This window comes from Maylandia zebra, linkage group LG15 (genome assembly GCF_041146795.1).
Source record: "Maylandia zebra isolate NMK-2024a linkage group LG15, Mzebra_GT3a, whole genome shotgun sequence".
Lineage (NCBI taxonomy): Eukaryota > Metazoa > Chordata > Actinopteri > Cichliformes > Cichlidae > Maylandia > Maylandia zebra.
The window spans coordinates 21,068,758-21,088,736 of NC_135181.1; the positions used below are offsets into that span (position 1 = coordinate 21,068,758).

The 19,979-nt window shown below is 40.1% G+C and overlaps 1 protein-coding gene and 1 non-coding gene across 2 annotated transcripts; one reads left to right on the top strand and one right to left on the bottom strand.

Annotated features, from left to right (window-relative positions):
* Positions 1–1,048: 1,048 nt before the first annotated feature.
* On the top strand, positions 1,049–1,131 carry trnal-cag (transfer RNA leucine (anticodon CAG)). The gene has a single exon. It is a non-coding gene; the product is annotated as a tRNA-Leu (tRNA).
* A 456-nt stretch (positions 1,132–1,587) lies between these two features.
* Positions 1,588–17,755, bottom strand: tdrd15 (tudor domain containing 15). The gene is made up of 4 exons (XM_004550663.4): positions 17,562–17,755; positions 9,027–9,096; positions 2,283–7,748; positions 1,588–2,048 (listed from the first exon to the last, which is right to left on the bottom strand). Exons 2-4 carry the CDS (start codon positions 9,056–9,058, stop codon positions 1,937–1,939), a joined length of 5,610 nt encoding a protein of 1,869 aa, XP_004550720.3. The 5' UTR covers positions 9,059–9,096; positions 17,562–17,755; the 3' UTR covers positions 1,588–1,936.
* Between the last annotated feature and the right edge of the window lie 2,224 nt (positions 17,756–19,979).

Below are 19,979 nucleotides of genomic sequence, written 5' to 3' on the forward strand. Positions count from 1 at the left end.
ACTAGGGGAAGCCGGGAATCGAACCACCAACCTTCCGATCAGTAGATGACCTGCTCTACCACCTGAGCTACATACCCACCGGTATTTTAAGTTGTCATTAAAATGTGTAAAGGTTAACAAAGTTAATACTGTGGCAGATCGTCACACTTCGGAACTCGCTGAAGAATCCTGACGTTTTAAAGATTTTTCTTTTCGGTTTTGCTGATAATGCATGTACACCTACTGGCGCACGTTTAAAAAAAACTTATATGTAAATCGGCCTGCTTATTTTAACGCGTAATCAACTATAGCATAAAAATTGAAGTTCAACTTCGGAGATGATAGGGTAACTCTGGGAGAGCTCTTCAGAACTCGCCCGGGAATTCTACAGTCATTGGAATCGACACGTTTTTAAAATGTCTTTGCTGTTTATGCGTTTTGCTTTTCGATATTAGTGTAAGGATTGGTACACAGAACTTAGCAGCTGAATCGGCGTTCTTTATTTTCCAATACATGAACAAATATAAATCTAAACCCACCATCATTACATTTGGGAACTCTGTGGTGATAAGAATAATAATACCATCATATCACCACCAAAAGCAAAACTAATCAATAACGCTCAGCAACATTACACTTCCTGTTTCCTATCATCTTTAGGTGGAAACTAGCGAGCTAACTCTGTTAACTTCTTACTCAGTTAAATAAATAAAAAATCCGTTTTCATGGATACCTGGATTTCAAACTTAATTTTGCTAATGACGTCAGGCTTAAAGACCGGAAAAACACGTCTCTGTGTAGAGATTATGAGCGACAGGAGTAAATACGTTTAATATAATCATCTTTGTTTGTTGAAATATATTATGAAAACATGTAACTTTTTTACCGCGTTTGTAACAGAAAACGAACATGGCGACGGTTTATTTCTGTAACGTTAACCCGCGCCAGTGTCCTCTCTCTGGAGATCTATTTAGAAATATGACACAGAATACACACAGAACATTATCAGTACGACCGTGACGGTATACACAGGCTTTATGACTAAGTCTTTTTTCCCGGGTTCCTAGATGTCAGGATGGCCGAGCGGTCTAAGGCGCTGCGTTCAGGTCGCAGTCTCCCCTGGAGGCGTGGGTTCGAATCCCACTTCTGACAGTATTTTTTTCTTTTCTTCCTTCCTTCCCATCATCGCCACAAAATGTTTTCATTACTGTTCTTATCATCAATTTTCACAACGTGATCACTCCAAACTAATTACATTTATTATTGGCTGCAGTTGTGGACTTAAATATACTCATGAAAATAATAACGGGGTGTACTGTACTTTGTGGTATAATGCCACTTTTATGTAAAATATACTATTTAAAGATAAATGTACATCTCTTTCAGCTGCATTTATTTCTTTGACTCTTTTTGGACAGAAAAAGAAAGTTTGTTCCTAGCAGCACTGCCTCATTGAGGAGCTTATAAAAAAGAAATCTTGGCTTGACAGCACCATCAAGTGGAACATGTGTGTAGGTCATAAATTTTTTTTAAAAAAAACCCCTAAATTCCTTAAACACACAAGTGACTGATTGCTGACTAAGACAACAAACAACGTGAGACCAAAAGAACAATCAGTAAAGATTTTATTTTTCACAATGTGGCCTTGACTCAAAACGTATTTAAAATATAAAAAGAAAAGTGTCAGAAGTGCTGACAAGGTAATGACAATATTTTGTCTTAATCAGGCAATTACTTTTTATTTTAAGTTTTAGATATTTGAAAGTATGTGAAATTTAATAACAAAAATATCTTTTGGTACTACATGTTTAGTCAAAATGATCAGAAACAGAAATTAGAACCAATATAATATTTTTCACACAAACAGCTGTTTAACATAAAGAACTGTTTAAATTCCTTAAACATCCACAAAATTTTTGTGAACAAGCCCAAACTTATTCTGAGTGACATCGTCCCCTCACATCCCCCAGTGGACTCGAGCTTCACAAGAACCTTCCTCTTCTGGCCCACACTGCTCCTCACTGTGAAGGACCTGGGAATGAGCTCTAAAGGGGCTTTGCTCCAGGAACCTGAAAGTGCCAGAGGTTAAGCACAAAAAATGTGATATTTATCTCACAAATCCACACACATTTCATTGTTCTTTCATTCATTTATTCACCGACTAAAGCACAACTGATATATACTACACTAAGAATACTGAATCGATTTGAAGTCATTAAAAAAACATATCAAAGGACTAAATATGTGCTTATTTTGATCACTTCTAATACACTTTCAGTCAGATTTTAAATTATAAAGCATACCTGAGTCCTAGCATGACATCCACATAGCTGGCATGTCCAGCATCCACCAGCTCCTTGGCAACATGGACACCATCTACAAGAATGTCCACCTTCCAGTGTGTGTTTGACACAAACTCTATGAAGAAGATCTGGAGGTTCTTCCCATACAAACATTGCTGGAAGAAGACCACCGCCTCATCAGGCCACTGATCATCCAATCCAGCTGGCTTCACACCTCTCAGGATGCAGGAATAAGTGACCTTTGGGAGGGTTGTTATCTTGTCTGGAAGGTCATCCAGCTCAACTGACACTTTGTTTGTTACAAGAAGAAAATCCTCTAGAGACACACAGAAGTCAGAAGGCGTCTTAACTGCAGCAGCAAAGCCAGAATATAATTTGTCCATTTGAACTGGAGCAAAGGCAAGCCGCTGAGGAGGGCTGGTCTCCACGGTTGGTCCTTTTTCAGTGCCTCCATTGTGCTGCAGTGACACAACTTGATGCAACATGAGAAACAGTTTGTTTATGATTATTTCAACCATCCAGAGGCTATCCGCTTCAGAATAACGCACAAAAATCAACTTGACTTCTTTGCCTATCAAGGGTTTCAGAGTTTCACACCAGTGTCTGTGATCATCGTCCTTCTCAGTGAACCCAAGACTGTTCATCTTGCACAGCACTGCAAGGTTTGGGAATTTCAACAGGTCACTACACTGCTGTCGAATTGAACCAATTGGGATTTCCACTGTTATTCCGTGATCCACCAGGAAAACATTGACATTTTCATCACTCAGGTGCTGAACTATGGCTCTGTGCCACTTGTTGTGACTCTGGACTTGAACTAAGCACTTGAGGCCTTGTTTGATATCCTCTCTTGCTACCATCTTGCACTTGACCAGGCTATCTGCAATGTGACTTTCCAATGCAGTGAGACAGTCACTGGTCCTAAGAAGTCTTACATAAAAGCAGCCATTACTCTGGACCGACAAAAGCATTCCATTCTCTGAGTCTCTGGCTTGAATAGATGGGGTAAGGGATGCATTTCCAAATCTCTTTGTCGTCTTACTCTTGCTACTCTTGACTCTTATCCTGTGATACCTGTGAATTTTCATCCTCATCGGCACTAACACCTTAACAGATGGTGGTTTAGGCGTGAATGTTTCACCTTTGACAGTAGCCATCTTTCTTTCAGACCTTATTTCATTCTTGCATGCTTCATCTCTTTGGTTATTCTGTTTGTGGGACCTCAATTTCTCATTAGCTTCAGAATTAGGAGACTCATCCTCCCTTTCAGTTACAGGTCCTGCATTAAGGCCCACTTCTCCATCAAGAACCTTAATCTTTATGTCCCACTTGGTTCCACATTGCTCTATGAACTCAACCATCAGTGGCTTCTCCATTACTGCATCAGTGAAAGCCACATCATTTCTGAATGTGCTTGGATCCAGCAGCGAGCATGGTATACTGAATCTCGGATGTGACAGATGCTCCTTTGGTATAGAGAAGATCTTTTTCTTCTCAACGACTGCCGAGTTTCCATAGTCCACAAACTCAACTTTGAAACACGAATTGCCTGCAAAGTTCTTCACAACTGAACGATAAAGGGCACCGTCCTCCTCAAACTCAGCCAAAACAATGTCATTGATTCTTAAGGTTGTAGGCATCTTCAAGGATTCTCTGAGGGTACCTGAGTTGAGAGCTTCACCCATTTTCAAGATGGCAGGTTCATCCTCTGACAGCTGAAGAAAAAAGCTGTAAATGGAGTCTGTGTGGGAAACAAAACACTTTGCCCTAAAGCCTGCACATATCTTCTTGTCAGGCAGCAGTTGGGGTATTTCTTTTGCCTCTTTCTGTTGGGCTTGCTTCTGTTCCTGTCTTTGTTGTTTCACTTGATTGTTCTGCGATTTCACAGAGGCCCGGGTGTTCAATGTGCCCTCATTCTGTGTTCTCACTCTTGTGTTCTTGCTTTGAGTTCTCCCACCAACAAGGCTTTTTGTGTTTTCTTTCTTTTTAGTACCTCTGTGGACAGTGGACAATGTCGAAAGATTTGAATACACGCTAGGATGACTCTTGCTTTTTAACGAAGACTTTGTGTTTCGTTTGCAGGAGGTTTTCTGTTTTCTGTTGATCATCTCAAATCTAACAGCAGTCTTGGGTTTACATGAAAGACTGAGAATGAGCTCCTTCAACTTCTCATTGATGTTCATGTCTCCATCAAATAATTCGACATCAAATGAACCATCTTCATTCTTTCCAAGTATGACAGCTTTCACTTGCTTGTTGAGGACTGCACTACTGAGCCACTCCTTAACATCTGCATACACATCTTTCTTGGACACTGAATGGAGACAACATCTCACGGCTTGCATGGGGGTGTACAACAAATCTGATGAGTCTCTCGGGATGAACATGACTTTGGTCTTCTCTGATATGCTTGTGTTTCCATAGTCCACAAAAAACACACTGAAATGCAGAGGTGAATGAATAGGATGCACTACACCGCGGTACCACTTGCCATCAAAGTATTTTGCCAGGCACAGTTTGCTTACAACAGCTCTTGTAACAACTTGCATCATGTGTTTACTCTCCTCTGAGATTTTCTTCTCAAGCTCAACAATAATGTCAGTGTTTCTTTCAAGATGGCAGTAGACCTCCCACTGACTGTTAACGTAGGTGACATACATTTGTTCCTCATTTCCTGGGTGTAGATCATGTGAAGAGTAGATAAAAGATTCCGGAAACGCTGCTTGCTGTTGCCTTGTTGACGCAGTCACTCGTGTTGCCAGACCTTGTTCTGTGAACGTATCTGTCACACTCTGCTGGGTTTGGCTGTTGTAGAGATCAACAACATTGCACAGCCCCTTGTTTTTCACATATAACTGGGAGACAACTTTACATTTTAGAGCTCCAGTGCTGCTGAAGACAAAATCTTTCAGCAACCTACAGCCTTCTGGACTCCAATTCCCAGAGTTCTTAGGGTCAGCAGGTTCAATTAAGTTGTAAAGGCTGCACCTGAAAGCTTGTTCTTCCAAATAAAGAAATTCTGGCATTATTGCTTGAAGAATGTGTTCACTGACTTGGACAGTATTCCCATAATCAACCAACGTTACTGTGACATTGTCTCTCTGTTTTGCAGTGATTAAGGCCCTGTACCATCGTCCATCTTGAGGTGACTTGGCAATGCAGCATGAATCTCCTGACTCTAGGGGAACCCAATGAGTTGAATAATACTGCTGAAGTTTATCCATCAGTTCTTCCAAAGCTGGAACCATGTCTTGAGGCTGGCACCAGAAATCTGATGGAGAGCTGATATAAGAGCAGTTCACAGTCAACTCACACCCAGGCTTGATATTTAACAGCTTGATGCTAGCAAGAAGTTGAGCTTTCTCAGGTTCATTCTCAGGTTCATTATTCGATGCATTCTCTTCTTCCTTAAAAATCTTCCATTGCTCCTTATCCTCAGCGATGTTTGTTTTCACATTACTTTGGAGGCACCTTGTCTTTTCTGTCCTTTTTTGGTCCAAGTGCCCTTTCGGAATGTATTCAGCCTGCTTGGAAGAGACCAGGAGCTCAGTAATACTCTGATTGTTGCCACTTCCCATCTCAAAAAGGTCAACAACAAATTTGTTTTTTCTCATTTGTACGACATGGATTAGCAAGGCTTTGTTTGACACAGCTCTTCTGAAGAAATCAGAGGCTGAACTTGTCCAGATGTCTTCAACAGGAAAAACATTCGAAAGAGTACAACAAATGGCAAATGCCGCCTTGCAGGCAAATGACTCAGGAATATTCTTGATCAGCATGTGTGGCACTTTCTCAGTGTTCCCAAAATCGATGAACAAAACTTCAGCTCCGTGCTTAAGAGTGTCTGTCACTACACCCCTGTAAAAATGCATGTCTCCCTCATAAACCGCACAGCACAGTGTTCCAAGCTTAGGATTTAACAGTACGTCTTCATCCAGCTTCACGTGTTCGAAGTGTTCTGCCATCTTTGACATCATTTCTTCAAACTCCTCATTGCGTTTTTGTGTTCTAATCCAGAAATGGTTTGGATTTTGGACATGTTCAACATAGCCCACAAACACGGAGTCTACCTGCACCTCTTCTACCTTCAGCGTTTGCCCCAGTGTTTCGCCCATGATTGTTTCATGGTACAAGAAGCCACCCTGTTCTTCAGCCTCAGAAACGGACTCAACCTTCATGACTGGACACTTTCTGACAGGCTCCGGCTCTTCCACACCTTCATCTTCAGCACTAATTATAGTGACACAGTACAGGTGGTGTTCTTCATCGTATCTAGTGATCTCCACGTGTAATCGTCCTCCAAGTAAGCCTGATTTCAGGAGACACAACTGCTGAGTTTTGATGGCCTTATCCTCATCACTCAGGCATGCCAGAGAGCAAGGGAATGCCATAATTGGCGTTGAATACAATTCAGGTGCCAACCTGTGGATGTTTTCAACTTTGACGGATTCAACGAATCCGTAGTCAACAAACGAGACTCTAACCCAAGAACTGCCTGGGAGAAACTGCACCAAACCTCTGTACCATCTCCCATCTTTGCTTTTAGCTGAGGACAATAAACCCAGGTTCTCTGGAGTCATCTGAGAACTTTCTTTAGGTCTGCATTCACATGATGCAGCTAACTTCTTTGACATTTCCCAGAGCTCTGCTTCCACACTGGCCATCTGACAGTAAAACAACCCAGGGCTGACAGCGGCAGTTACTCTCACTTTAGCTTGTGTCCCACAACACAAGGCTGGTCCATAGAGTGAAAAAATGCCTTCATATCCCTGCAAACCTGGTGGTTTAAAACAAACTTCTTGTCCCCTTGGCTTTTCAATGAGTAAGTCAGGAACCGGCTCTATTTTCTGTTTGAGAGGCATCTCTGTAAGCATCTCTACCAAGAAGAGAAATGTATCAGTGTCCACATATCTCCCAAAGCCATGTGTAACTAAGCCGGTGTTGATGTCAGGGACTTCTAGTAGGAGGACTTTGTGGGGAAGCAGTGCTTGAATGTAACCGTTGATATTTCTGCCGATCAGGCTTGAGAAAAACTCCTCAACCACAGAGTGAGAACAACTCTGAAGAAGCAGCACATTAGCAAGAAAACCACAAACTATTTTCGGAGGCAGGATGAACAGGTCATTTGAACAGGAAGAAACGTTTGTGGCACTGACAGTCAACACGTTTCCGTGATCAATGAGGAAAACATCAAAGAGGTTGTCCCGTCGTTTCTGAACTCTTCCTCTGTACCAGCGAGCTGAAGTCAAATCTTCCACGAGGCAAAACTCTCCAATATCCACTTCAGCTTTAGTCTTTGGTACATTCTGTATTTCTCCCTGCAAGATACTATAGTCAAGTTCACATATGGTGAGGTACTGTCCCTGGAAGTGTATCAGGATTGCTTCAGGGTTCCAGTCCAAGTGAGTTAACTTGAGGTCCACTGGCCAAAGGGCGCATGGTGCGGATGGGGATAAATCTTGAGACCTGCAAAGTAAAATGGCTTTCATTATCAACAATAGTTCATACAAGTACAGATTAAATGGTTACTTTGTATAGCATTTATATTCATGTTTTATGTATTATTTATATATGCCAATTCATTGAAATGTTAAAATGCGAGGAGTCAAAATCACTCTGATATTCCATACCAAAATCTCATTTCCCAATATCTAATAATGAAATGTATCAAAGTATATTACATTTTATGGAAACTCTATAAATGACTAGTTTATTAATAGTGCTAGTTTATATAAAAACCACATTAAAGATTTTTTTTAATTATAAGCTCAAAGATGAATGGTGCTAATCCATATGTGATTACTTTTCTCCTTTTACACAGAACTATTGGGAAATGTTCTCTGGTCCACGTCAGACTTCTCATAACCAAACCACATGCGTGCTACAAAGAGACGCCCTCATTTACAAACAAGCTCCTCGATTTGTCTCGACTGGTCTTTGTCCTGCCTCTGTCTCACCTTTACTCACCATGCTTATATTCACATTCCTGATTGCTTCTAATCATCCAAATGATGAAAACAATATTGCCATAAACAACAGAGCATAACTTGAAACAACAGATGTTTTTATTTGAGATCCAATATCTGGGACTAATATCACTGAAATTGTGACTCAAAAGCCTGGATTTGACTTTCTGCCTTTATTACACCATGTATTAGTAGCAGTGCATCGTTATGTCATGCCTCGTAAAGTTTTGCATGGCTTATACGACTTAAAAGCCCTAACAATGACAATCCCTTCTCTATCAGCTTCTTTTTTTTCTCTCAGTGTAGCACAATGCTCCTTATATCTGAAATTCTGTTTCAGAAATTTGTGCAATTGAAAGGCTGAACAATTTAGCTTTGCCATTTTCCTGAAGCTAATTAACAAAGAAGAAAACATTATAAAACATCAAAAAAATATGTTCTTTTAAATACCCAGAATTTTCCAAACTGTGTATCCCCTGCGTAGGAGCATGAAGTCAGATATAATACTTTTACATAATGGTTTTACACATTTGTGATGCACTTTAGAAAGAAGTATAAAGATCTGGTTTTCACGAGATATAAAGAAGAGATAGCTGTTGAATTTCAGTGATTTTGTTAGCCGTGGCTTCACTACATGATATTGTAGCGCGTTTTGCTTTATTTTGTACAGAATTTTTATATTATAATTTTTTTTTCTTTTTTTCCTCTAAATGATTTTCTGCATATTGTCTATGTGATCAAAATAAATAGAAAAAGAAACAGAAAAGCACATTCTTACCTTTCAAGATCAGATCCCAGTGTGGACTGCATGGCAGCAGAATAAGGAACAATTGCATCCCAAAATAAACCTGTAGGGAGGGGGAAAAAAGTCTTAATTCGACAACTAATATATGATTTAAAGCCAGGCTTCTGAGGTTATTATCAGGTACAGGTATTTCTCCCACCTTCTCACCACACACACACACACACACACACACACACACACACACACACATATATATTTATATATTAGGGGTGCAACGATACTCGTATCGATATTGAACCGTTCGATACAGTGCTTTCGGTTCGGTACGCATATGTATTGAACAAATTTCTTAATTTGTTTTTTCAACTTCTCTTCTGACGATGCTGTCTGTGTTGAGAGCTCAGTGGATCTGCGTTCGACTACTCCGCCTAGGCTGCACTGTCGAGCGCAGATCCACTGAGCGAAGGGCAAGCTAGCAAGACAGAAGCTAAGCTTGTTGCAACATGGCAAATTGAACCTCCCCCACCCTCATTCAGATCTGGCGTTTGGAACTATTTTGGTTTTCATGTGACGCATGACCCTGATGGACAAAAGTAAAACAGTATGTCGGATGTGCCATGCAATGCACATGGTGGGAATTAGTGTGTTAGCGCAGTTAGCTCGTTAACGTGTTGGCCGTCTAGCCCCATGCACGGGGCGATCAGGGGTAGCTCGTTAACGGAGATTTGCCGTGTTGTGGCGTTAAGGTCATTTCAATGAGATTAACCTGAAAGCACTAGTGGGAACACAACGAATATGACTGCACATTTACGCCGACATCATCCTAGTGCAAAGACAAGTGGAAGCAGACAAAAACAACAAGCATGCATGCTACAAACTTTACCCGAGTCATTTAGACATCCGTTAGCACATGATTCTTCTTATGGGGACCTGATATGTTTAATATGCTGCTGAGAATATAGCCCAGAAGAAGCGGATAGTATAGCTTTTATTTTGGAAAGAGCCATTTCTCTGTAATAAACTCTCTTTTCCAAAGATGAGTGATTCCTCAATCAGATACAGGGCTTGCAATATCGCTATCCCGACGTCCCGGGGCTAGCGATTCTTCCAGTCGGGCTACCAAAATCTATCTCTGCCCTGCCCGTCGGGCTATCGTAGGAAGGAAAAATATATGTCAATGCTTTTGCATTCTTTCGGAAATGTAGCTGGGTAATTATGTCATTGGCATCGGTGAGCCACTGTCAATATGTGACATATTGAAGTCGCGTTTGAATTTGCGCTTGTTTTTTTGCTTTCACTTTGCAATCGTGCGAACTGTGTATAGAGAGCGACAGCACTGATCTGTGAGTGATGATAATTTGTGCACCAATTCCTCTGACATCGTCTTATTAATCGTTAGCTTACTATGCAAACATGACAAGTGAAATCTCCCGCAGCAAGCTTAAACATGTGAGAGGTTGATCGCGCAGAGAATCACTGAGCTTATGTGAGTGCGTGTGTAAAAGCAGCAGGATTTATATTTCAGTTCTGCTGAGCCAAATAAGACAGGTCAGGGTGAAGAAGTGACAGCCAAAGAAAAGCTTACCACAAAACAGAGAAGTTATGACAAATCAGACTATAAGGCAAAAAGAAAGTGCAGCTTTATGGTTTCATGGACAAACCTGAAGGGGTTAACTGTATTAATATTTAAACCCAGGTTTCACTGACTTCAAGGGTCTCACTTGTGACAGCGTTCATCAGATATCTCATGTTTACCTTTTTCCTGCTCTGCTTCTGTGTACACACACACACGAATAATATATATATATATACATATACATATACATATACATATATACACATATATATATATATACACATATATATATATATACACACATATATATATATATATATACACACATATATATATATATATACACACATATATATATATATATACACACACATATATATATACACACACATATATATATATATATATATATATACACACACCGCACCTTTTTTAAAGAGCTGAGCAAATTTCACAAACCAATGTCAATGCAAGAGCCCCCCCTGCTGTCTGATAAAGTGATTTACAATATTTGGGATAGTAATAGTTGGGAGACACAGCAAACCTGGCAGTAACATGATGTGCCATCATGCAGGAGCAGGACTATCTGTGCAACCTCTGTAAGGGTCTAAGTATCAACTCGTGCTACAATCAGTGACACTGACTCTGATTAAAAAGTATTCCTTTGAGTTTTTTGAGCAGTGTACATGAAACTAATGTTTTTTAAAGTCAAGTCTGATCTCAGAGCAAAGTAAATCATTTACCAGCCTACATCTATGATCTGCGACAGCCCTATGTCCCTAGCAGGTCCCTGAGGTCATCTGATCAGGGCTTACTTGCTATAAAACGGACTAAGATGAGAAATAAGGGTGATAGAGCTTTTGCCACTGTGGCCTCTAGACTGTGGAACTCTCTCCCCCAAACCTTAAGAACTGTGGACTCAGTAGCTGTTTTTAAAAAAACAACTCAAAACTTTAAAACTTTTGGTTAACTTTTGCCTGTTTTATATTGTCTGTTTTACCTTTTTATGGCTTGTTATCTTATGTGCAGCACTTTCTGACACTGTGTAGAAAGGTGCTGTATAAATAAAATTGTATTTATTTATTTAGGGGTAGGCAACCTTTCTGATGGCGAGTGCCATTTAAAATTTCCTCAAGTCAGTGTGCCATATGATTGCATTAGCAATAAATTTAATAACGCTCTATATGAACAGTTATACAATATATGGAACCACTTCATAGAATTATTTGTTCGCAGATGTTGGCAGCTATCAGTGAATAGTTATCAGCTGTTTTGAAACAAAAAAAAGACACTTTTTATCCATAACAAGAACTCCATAACAGCAAAGGGTCTGTACAACAGAAAATACAAATGCTATTTATGGTCTCCTCACAACAATGATAAGAAAAATAAACTAAGCCAATATGGCATGTTTGTTAATACAGAGACACACATGTTAATCTGATCTCTGGTCTCCCACTCAGAGACACAGGTCTCCGAGTGTCCAGCATTCAGACGGCTACCTGAGGAAAGAAAATCTGCTCACACAGATATTTAGAGCCAAATACTGTCAATAATGCCTCTGCAATGTTCTGAAGACAGTTAAACTTGTCAGGTAGTGATGTCCAGCAGGTGAAAATGCAAGCTCCATGAACACGCACAGCTGTGGATTAGAGCTGCTTTGATGTCACATTAACTGGTATTAACTCAGCCAGTTAATGCGAGACAAATCCAGCTGCTCATTAAAGATTTCTGGTTTGATCAGAAAATAAAACATTGGTCCAAACACCTGAAAGTCCCAAAAACGCATTGTGTCTCAAGTCTAGGGCTGTGCGATATGACCAAAATCTCATATCCCGATATCAGAATTCTATCGTCTGATAATGATATAAATCACAAAAATTTTCTGTAAATTCCGTGAATCTCGGGCAGCTCGACTTGCGTGAAGTGTTTCCAGCTGGGCGTGCTTTACCCGGAGTCGAGTGTTTTAACCGATGCATGAAGCTATACATCTATAGACATAAGTTGTAACGGCCGCCGTTTTCTTTGTGAGTATTTATTACACGGCGTGCTGCGGGTTGCCTGTTCTAACGTTTGAGTCTAAGGTTTATTTTTTAGCACCTGGGCCCTATTTCAGGAAGCCAGTTTAGAAAACTCAGAGTGAAAAACGATACACGGGGTTGAGTAACCCCGAACTGTCCAACTCGGAATATTCGGTTTCAGAAAGGCTGATAACAATTAGTTCAATCAACGCGGAGTTGCTTTAACCCCAAGTTAAGAGCGCGCACGAGGATACATAAAGCCCTGATTAGTGGAGCACAGTCACCATGGAGATGGAGGGAAAGAAGGCGCGGTCAATGTATTTTACAGCGCTTGAGGCCGAAATTCTGATGGCAGTATATGCCGATAACATGCAAATTCTGCGGAAAAAAAGTAACACAGCCTCAGCTGCAAAACAAAGGGAGCATGCATGGCAAAACATAGTCAATGCGTGAGTGTTAATTTAAACATTGATCTAGGGATTTCCACCCATTTAACACGTTATTTTATTATATTTTATTTTATTTTTTATTTTATACATTTGATTTTGTGATGTGATGTGAGCGCAGGTGCAACCCAACAGGCCCCAAACGTTCCTGGCAGCAAGTAAAAATGAAATATAAAAATATAGTCCAAACAGGTGAGGTTTGTATTATGAGCCATAGTGCTTGGTCTGTTTGTCCGATGTAAATCAATTGCAGTTAGAGGCTACATTAATTTTCTTTCTGTAAGCACTTATTGAAATTATCTGAGCATTACAAGTACATATTTGCTTACTCTGTATGCTCAAATGTGACCCGTTATAGCCAACAGAAAAAAAAGCGGAGGCCGGAAAAACAGGTGGGGGTCCTCCACCACCACCACTCACAGAGCCTGGCCACTTGGCTTCCACATTTGTGATAATGTTGGCAGCATCACATATGATCTTCACATTGCAGAGAACACAAATTAGCATCCATTACTATAATGAAATAATTTGTTAGTTCGAAATGCTACAGGGAACTATGTACCTGTACATTAATGCTGTGGAAAGACTTCCTGTTCACATAGTCTCCTTCATTTACTGAAGGAGCAATGATTGGAATGTGAGTGCCATCTGTACAGCCAATCACGCCTGGGAACCGTGGGAATAAATGTAAAATTTAAGTAGTAGTTCAAGTATCACCACATCATGAATTAAGTTTTGTTCATCCTGATACCTGCAATTTTGTGGAATCCCTCTTTGATAAATCTTGTGGGTCTATGACCGGGGAACACCACAAACGAGTACAGGAGACGTTTCAGTGCAACTGTAACATTCCTGGCTGCCCGACAGACGGTAGCCTTGGAAACGTGCTCAGCGTCACCAATATTATACAGAAAGCTCCCGTTTGCAAAAAACCGAAGTGCAATACAAATAATATGTACAGAACTGAGAGCATGTCCGCGATGTGTCACATGAGCAATATTAGGCCTGAGGAGGTTATTCAAATAAATTATAGATTGTGCTGAAAAACGGTAACGTTCACACAGGAAATCATCAGGAAATGATAAAATGTCCAAACGCGCTCTAATCACTCTCTCCCGGCGGAGAGCTCTGCGGAGAATTTGGGCTTCACGATCTACTGGCTCTTCAAGGAAGGGGCACGCCATGTCTGACACTTCCTACAGTCAGGTTTCTGACAAAGAGGCGGAGAAGGTCAGGGTTAGTTGAAGTAAACCTGCGAGGGGGCAGGTTAGCTTCACGGAGTGTGTCGTCATAGTGACTCACTCAGAATTAATCTAAACTCGCTTTGTGAAACCGAAAACCCAGAGTTTTCGTTAACTCAGGGTATACTTACTCAGAGTTTGCACTAAACCGGCTTTCTGAAACAGGGCCCAGGCGGCTCTTTTTTACTTCTCATCCGTAAATAATCTGCACTTTCATGTGATTCAGTTTATTTTGAAAAGTCTCAACAGGATCTTGAGCTTTATTGTGAAAGGTTTATGTGGAACATAAACAAGCGGACATGCGAAGGTGTTACCGTCGCTGTTGCTAACGACAACGCATAAAAACAGGAGCTTGTCCGTCTGTAGTGTGGTTATATTAAATATAAAAGAAAGAGAGAACTTTAAGAAATTAATATAGCCACTACAGTGACCATCAAAACGATGAAAAAATATTGCCGTAAACAGTTTATTTTGCGACACCACGAAACAAACGATAGCGTAAAATGAAACGATAGACGTTTTTATATCCTCATCCGATATATATCGTTATATCGAACAGCCCTACTCGAGTCTACGGATGTATCCGTGTGTCTCCGTGGTGCTGATGCTGTGCTGAGCGAACAGCTCCTGAAGCTTTTGAAGTGTCACTATGTGGAAAGCTAACAACGTCCCTCTTACCAGTAGGTGAAGTTATTTTTAGCCGATTACAAGTTGAATCTGGTAGTTGGGGTTGTTAGCTAAGATACCGTCATTAAGAAGAGCCACAACTTATGTGTCTATGCGAGCTGATTTGCGATGTGCACCGCTGGCGCGGCCATTTATTTTTTGATGCACTTTCTCAGATTAATTCACTGCGTGTCGTGCCCAGGGCTGGACTGGGACAAAAAAACAGCCCGGGCATTTTGACTAGAGACCAGCCCACCAGGTATTAAAGCCATAAAGTCTTTGAATGAAAACAAACGCTGTTGTGACAGTGATGTACGCTGTCTTGTTGGTATATGTATGATTTCTATACATTTTACATCAGATAAAAACTTTGGTTGTAAGCTTCAGATAATTATTTAATAACAGCCAGACATTTTAAATTAGAAAAAGAAAGTATTTCTTTGTGCCCCCCTCTCCCTGTTAATGCCCTACCTGCCCTCCTGGCAAAACTTTGCTAGACCCGCCCCTGCACAGTTACCAGCTGTCTGCTACATAAAAAAGGATCCTGGTGTTATTTGTCTCTCAGCAACAGTTCATAACTTCCCTTCAACTCATTCATGTCACCTAAAAGGTAAACCTGTTTCTCCATCACCTGTTCAGCTCTGATGGTTCAGTAAGGACATCTCCTGGTTTCATCTTCATGTTTCCCTCTCACCACATATCTAAACAGACATCATGACCAGCAGCTTTTTTACAGCTGTGGCTCCAGCAAACATCAGCTGATACTAGAAATTAATATTAAATAAATTCTAACAACAGCCGATCAAGCTTAAACGTGCTGCTTTTGTTTAGCGCAACATCTGCTGGTTTCCTCTTTCTGGCGCAAAGTGGGCGATAAACAAACAAGAGAGAAAAGCCGATCAGCTGATCATTGATCAGTTTCATGATTGAAGTAGCAACAGGAGAGGGAGGGGGAGAGGATGAGAGGAGGAGAGGCAGCTGTGCAGCATAACGACAGAATAAACCCACCTTTGTGTCTTTTTCCATCCTAGACAAACTGCGTCCCTTCTCAGCTCAACACGAAACGCGTAATAATTTCTCTGAATACGAGATGATTCCATCTTTTTACTGGATGCTTGGCAACGCTACTAACTAACCTTATGAATAAAATAAAGTTCACTATCAGTAACATCATAGCACCCACCCAGCTGTATAGAAACTCCGTCATGCTAGCTAGTACACAGTACGAGTTATTGTAACGGACTGTAAAAAGTCAAGACAACGAAAATAAACTCCACCTAAACTTGGTTTATATCTGACCCAGATAGACTGCAGGTCATAACTTCTTACCTGAAGTTCAGTTCACCTGACACTCAGACCGGCGGCCGCCTCAAGTCTCTCCTCCTCCTGCCTCCCCTTTCCTCATCCACCTGCTGGCCTCCACCACTTGTTAATTTTACTGAATCTGTGGAAGCTACGTCATAGCCACCACCAAACAACTGAGTTATTTTTACACACCGGCCAGCATCTGGCCAATCCACCACCTCTCATTGTTTATACCGTTACAAAAAATATATATATCATCGGCCACCGAGCAAATGCCCAATGGCCAGTCCAGCTATGGTCGTGCCATCAGTTAACCCTTTGTGTGCCACAGGTTGCCGACCCCTCATTTATAAGTACTTAAAAACACAGGCAGTCAGGGACACTGATCAAAGGATGAGGATGATAACATGGTGAAGATGTGGGTGAGTATTTTAAAAAGAAAATAATTTAAAATTATTAAATCATTTTAAGAGGTAGCTTAGCTGATAAAAAATATATAGTATCTGCAAATTTTTGTTTCCCCAGTCTTAAAATTGTAAAATTGTTCCTGCTTTTTCCCCCTCCCGAGTCATTTGTTCAACAAGAAGGGTCCAAGGGTAAATGATGGCTGTAGAGTGAGATTTTTGGGCTCTTGGCAGGTTTAAATTTCTGTTTTTCCCCACTTTGGCAGATGTTGACTTCCCCACACTAGCTTTCCATCCATTAAAAATATTATTTCTTTTTGTGGGAAAAAAATCTTTTTTTTTTCTATAGCAAAAAGCTATATAGAAAGAGGCCTCCCTTTAAGGGAGGAAAGACCGCTTGGACTAAGGGAGTCCCTTAATCCAAGCGGTCTTCCCACAACAGTTTCATACTACTACTACTAATACTAATAGTAGTAGTAGTAGTAGTAAATAAAAGCCTTTTATGACAATAAATAGTTTATAGCAGAGAAAGAATTTTTTTTTTATCCAGACACAACCTTTTCATTTTATTTTTTTAATATCACATATACCGCGGCTAGTTTAGATTTTCGCGATGTAGTGCATATAAACCTTTAATAAAAATGCAATTATTGAATACAGAATCTGACAAACTGTTATTTGCCTACACCTGCAGGATGGGTAAGCGTTTCGGTAAACGGAAAGTGAGCAGAGTGTTTCATGAAAAGGAGTTAGCTTCAGTAGAAGTAGCACAGAGCTAACTATGCTAAGCTACCCTCACAGCTGCGTCTAACGCCTTCCTTGTGCTGGCTCTGATCCCTAATGAGCCCTCCGTGACTAAGAGTACTGGTTAGCTGGTAACACCTGTGTGACTGCAGTTCCCTGGCTCACCTTGAAGTCTCTTTTCTACCTTCTGTCCTTCCTCAGATGTGTAAGGACGGTCCAGGCCGAGAGCACGTGGCTGATCTCATTTCCTGCTGCTGCCGTCTGTCTCGTGCTCCAGGTAAAATCTGTAAAAACATGGCGGCCTGAAGTACGAGATACTTATGCAACAGGTACCATCAACTCCCTGCTCATATAAACAATAAAGGGGAGGGGACATATCTCGACGAGTATTTAAAACGCACACATTTGACCGTCCTAATAAATCCAGGAGGAGACTACTTATGTTGTAATGTTTTATTTTGTTTGTTTTGCTCTTCTTCTACTTCTTTTTTTACATCAATAATACAAGAACAACTTTATTTATCCCAAAATGTGGAAGGCCAGCCTATGATTTAAAAAGGCCTAGTTTAAATAAAGTAGACAATCTCAATAAAAGGACTCAGTGAGTTAGAAAAAAAAGAAGGATACAAAGAACAGGACACAACAAATAAAATAAAAGAGTTCCGTAAATAAAAATCTAAACATAATTACAATAAGGAGTAAGGTGGACACATATCATAATAAGTGTTTTAATAAGTGTGTTTTTTGGTTGTTTTTTGAATGCTCTTCTGCATTCTTTGGCTGCAATGAGTGGATATCTGTTACAATTGACAGCAGTCTGATCCATCTCCTCTCACCTCCGACATGTACAAGTCATTTTCTCCCAGCTCACTGAATATTTTCTTTTAATTCATTCTCTGTAAACCGTAGATATGTCTGCTTGAGCAAATTCCAGTAGATCAGCAGTTTCTGATATACTCAGACCAGTCTGTGAGGCACCCACCGTCAACCGTGTCACACTCAAAATCACTGAAATCAACTTTCTTTCTTTCTTTCTTGCATGCCGTACCTAAATGAGTTGAGTTGCTGCAATGTGACTGGCTGATTAGATATTCATCTCAATGAGCAGATAAACAGAAGTAACTAATGATGTTGTCTGTAAGTTTATTTTTACATTATCCAGAGCCACAGTTATTTGGATGACTTCTGCATGCTGAGGATTTCAAGCATTGTGAATGAATAAAGGTATAAAATTCACTAGAAACTATGGAAATAGCTGAGGGTCAATATGTGCTGGTGGAGGACCTCCAAGTTCCATACTTAATGTGTCTGCTCCAGTGCTCAAGCAGTCTAGACCAGTATATACTGTACATAAATATTGTTATCTATGTGGGAACATCAGTGAACAGTGTAACTAAAGATTAAAGTCATCTTAAAAAGTGGGATCAATAAAAAGTAAGAAGAAAATAACTTTTAGACTGAAAGCTTAACAGTTTAAAGGATATCTTCCCTTTTCTAGAGTAACACTTACAAAAGCGAGCAAAACTATAAACTTAATAAATATGACATGTGTTTAATCATGATGGGGTTTTTTTTAACCTTTGTTGTATTATTTTCAGTGTTGTGGTATAAATTAGTGGATTAATTGATTAGGATGAAGCAAGATTATTTGGCAACGATCTAGCAAATGACCAAATATTACATAGTTGCAGCTGTTTTTGTTGTTTGGTTATTTTTATCGGCTTTGATATTTTAAAATATGATTGATTTGTGATTGTATTGTTAGTAGATTGTAATTTACACTTTCCCCCCCACTATATTCTCACAGTTTACTTCTGTAACTGACGCAGAAATAAATAAAGGAATGTAAAAGCAACTAATATACCTATTGTGCCACAACCATTTCAGCATGAAATAAAATGTAAACACAGATGTTACTAATGATGGTCATGTGGTAGTTCTGTTGTATTTAGGTACAGGGCGTTAATTAATGGAAAAACCTGTATTTACCTACAAATGGGTCGTAAAAAAAACTTAAATACACTTCAGCTGATACAGCAACAAAAATAATAATCTGCAGCTCTAGAAGTTTATGCAGATTTTTTTTATTTGAGAATAGAAGCTTTAAATTAACTCTGCTAGTGCCACACAGTTACATTCATTTCAAGATTCAGCTTTCAGACAAATGAAGATCAGATGAATTGAATTGAGTGTGACTTAAACCCACATGTTTTATGTGTATTTAACCCCGTATAAAGGGCCAGCTGACTGTGGGAGGTAAGGTAGATGGATGGACAGATGGATGAGGGTTTTTCTGTTAATCATTAATAAAGTGGATTAGCCCCAGTCTTCTGTAAATATGATGAATGCATCCACGGCTTCATTAGCTCTGCCTTCTCACAGCGCTGCTTTATTACACTGAGGTTGCACAGAGAAAGCCTGGGCGTTTTTCTCCACTTTTTTACCTGAAACTCTGGACATGGTCTCTCTGATCGATCTCATCTCTTTCTGGACTTGTGTGATGGAGGGAATAGCACACAGCGCTTAAGGATTTATTTGGTGTCTGAGGATTTTTTCACACAGCAGACTAACTTCACTTTTTTC

Excerpts from the sequence above, each read along its gene's own strand:
- tdrd15 (XM_004550663.4), bottom strand. The coding sequence starts at position 9,058 with ATGCAGTCCACACTGGGATCTGATCTTGAAAG. Across the intron at positions 7,749-9,026 it reads CTGGGATCTGATCTTGAAAG|GTCTCAAGATTTATCCCCAT; the intron begins GTAAGAATGTGC and ends TTTACTTTGCAG. Across the intron at positions 2,049-2,282 it reads GATGTCATGCTAGGACTCAG|GTTCCTGGAGCAAAGCCCCT; the intron begins GTATGCTTTATA and ends TGGCACTTTCAG.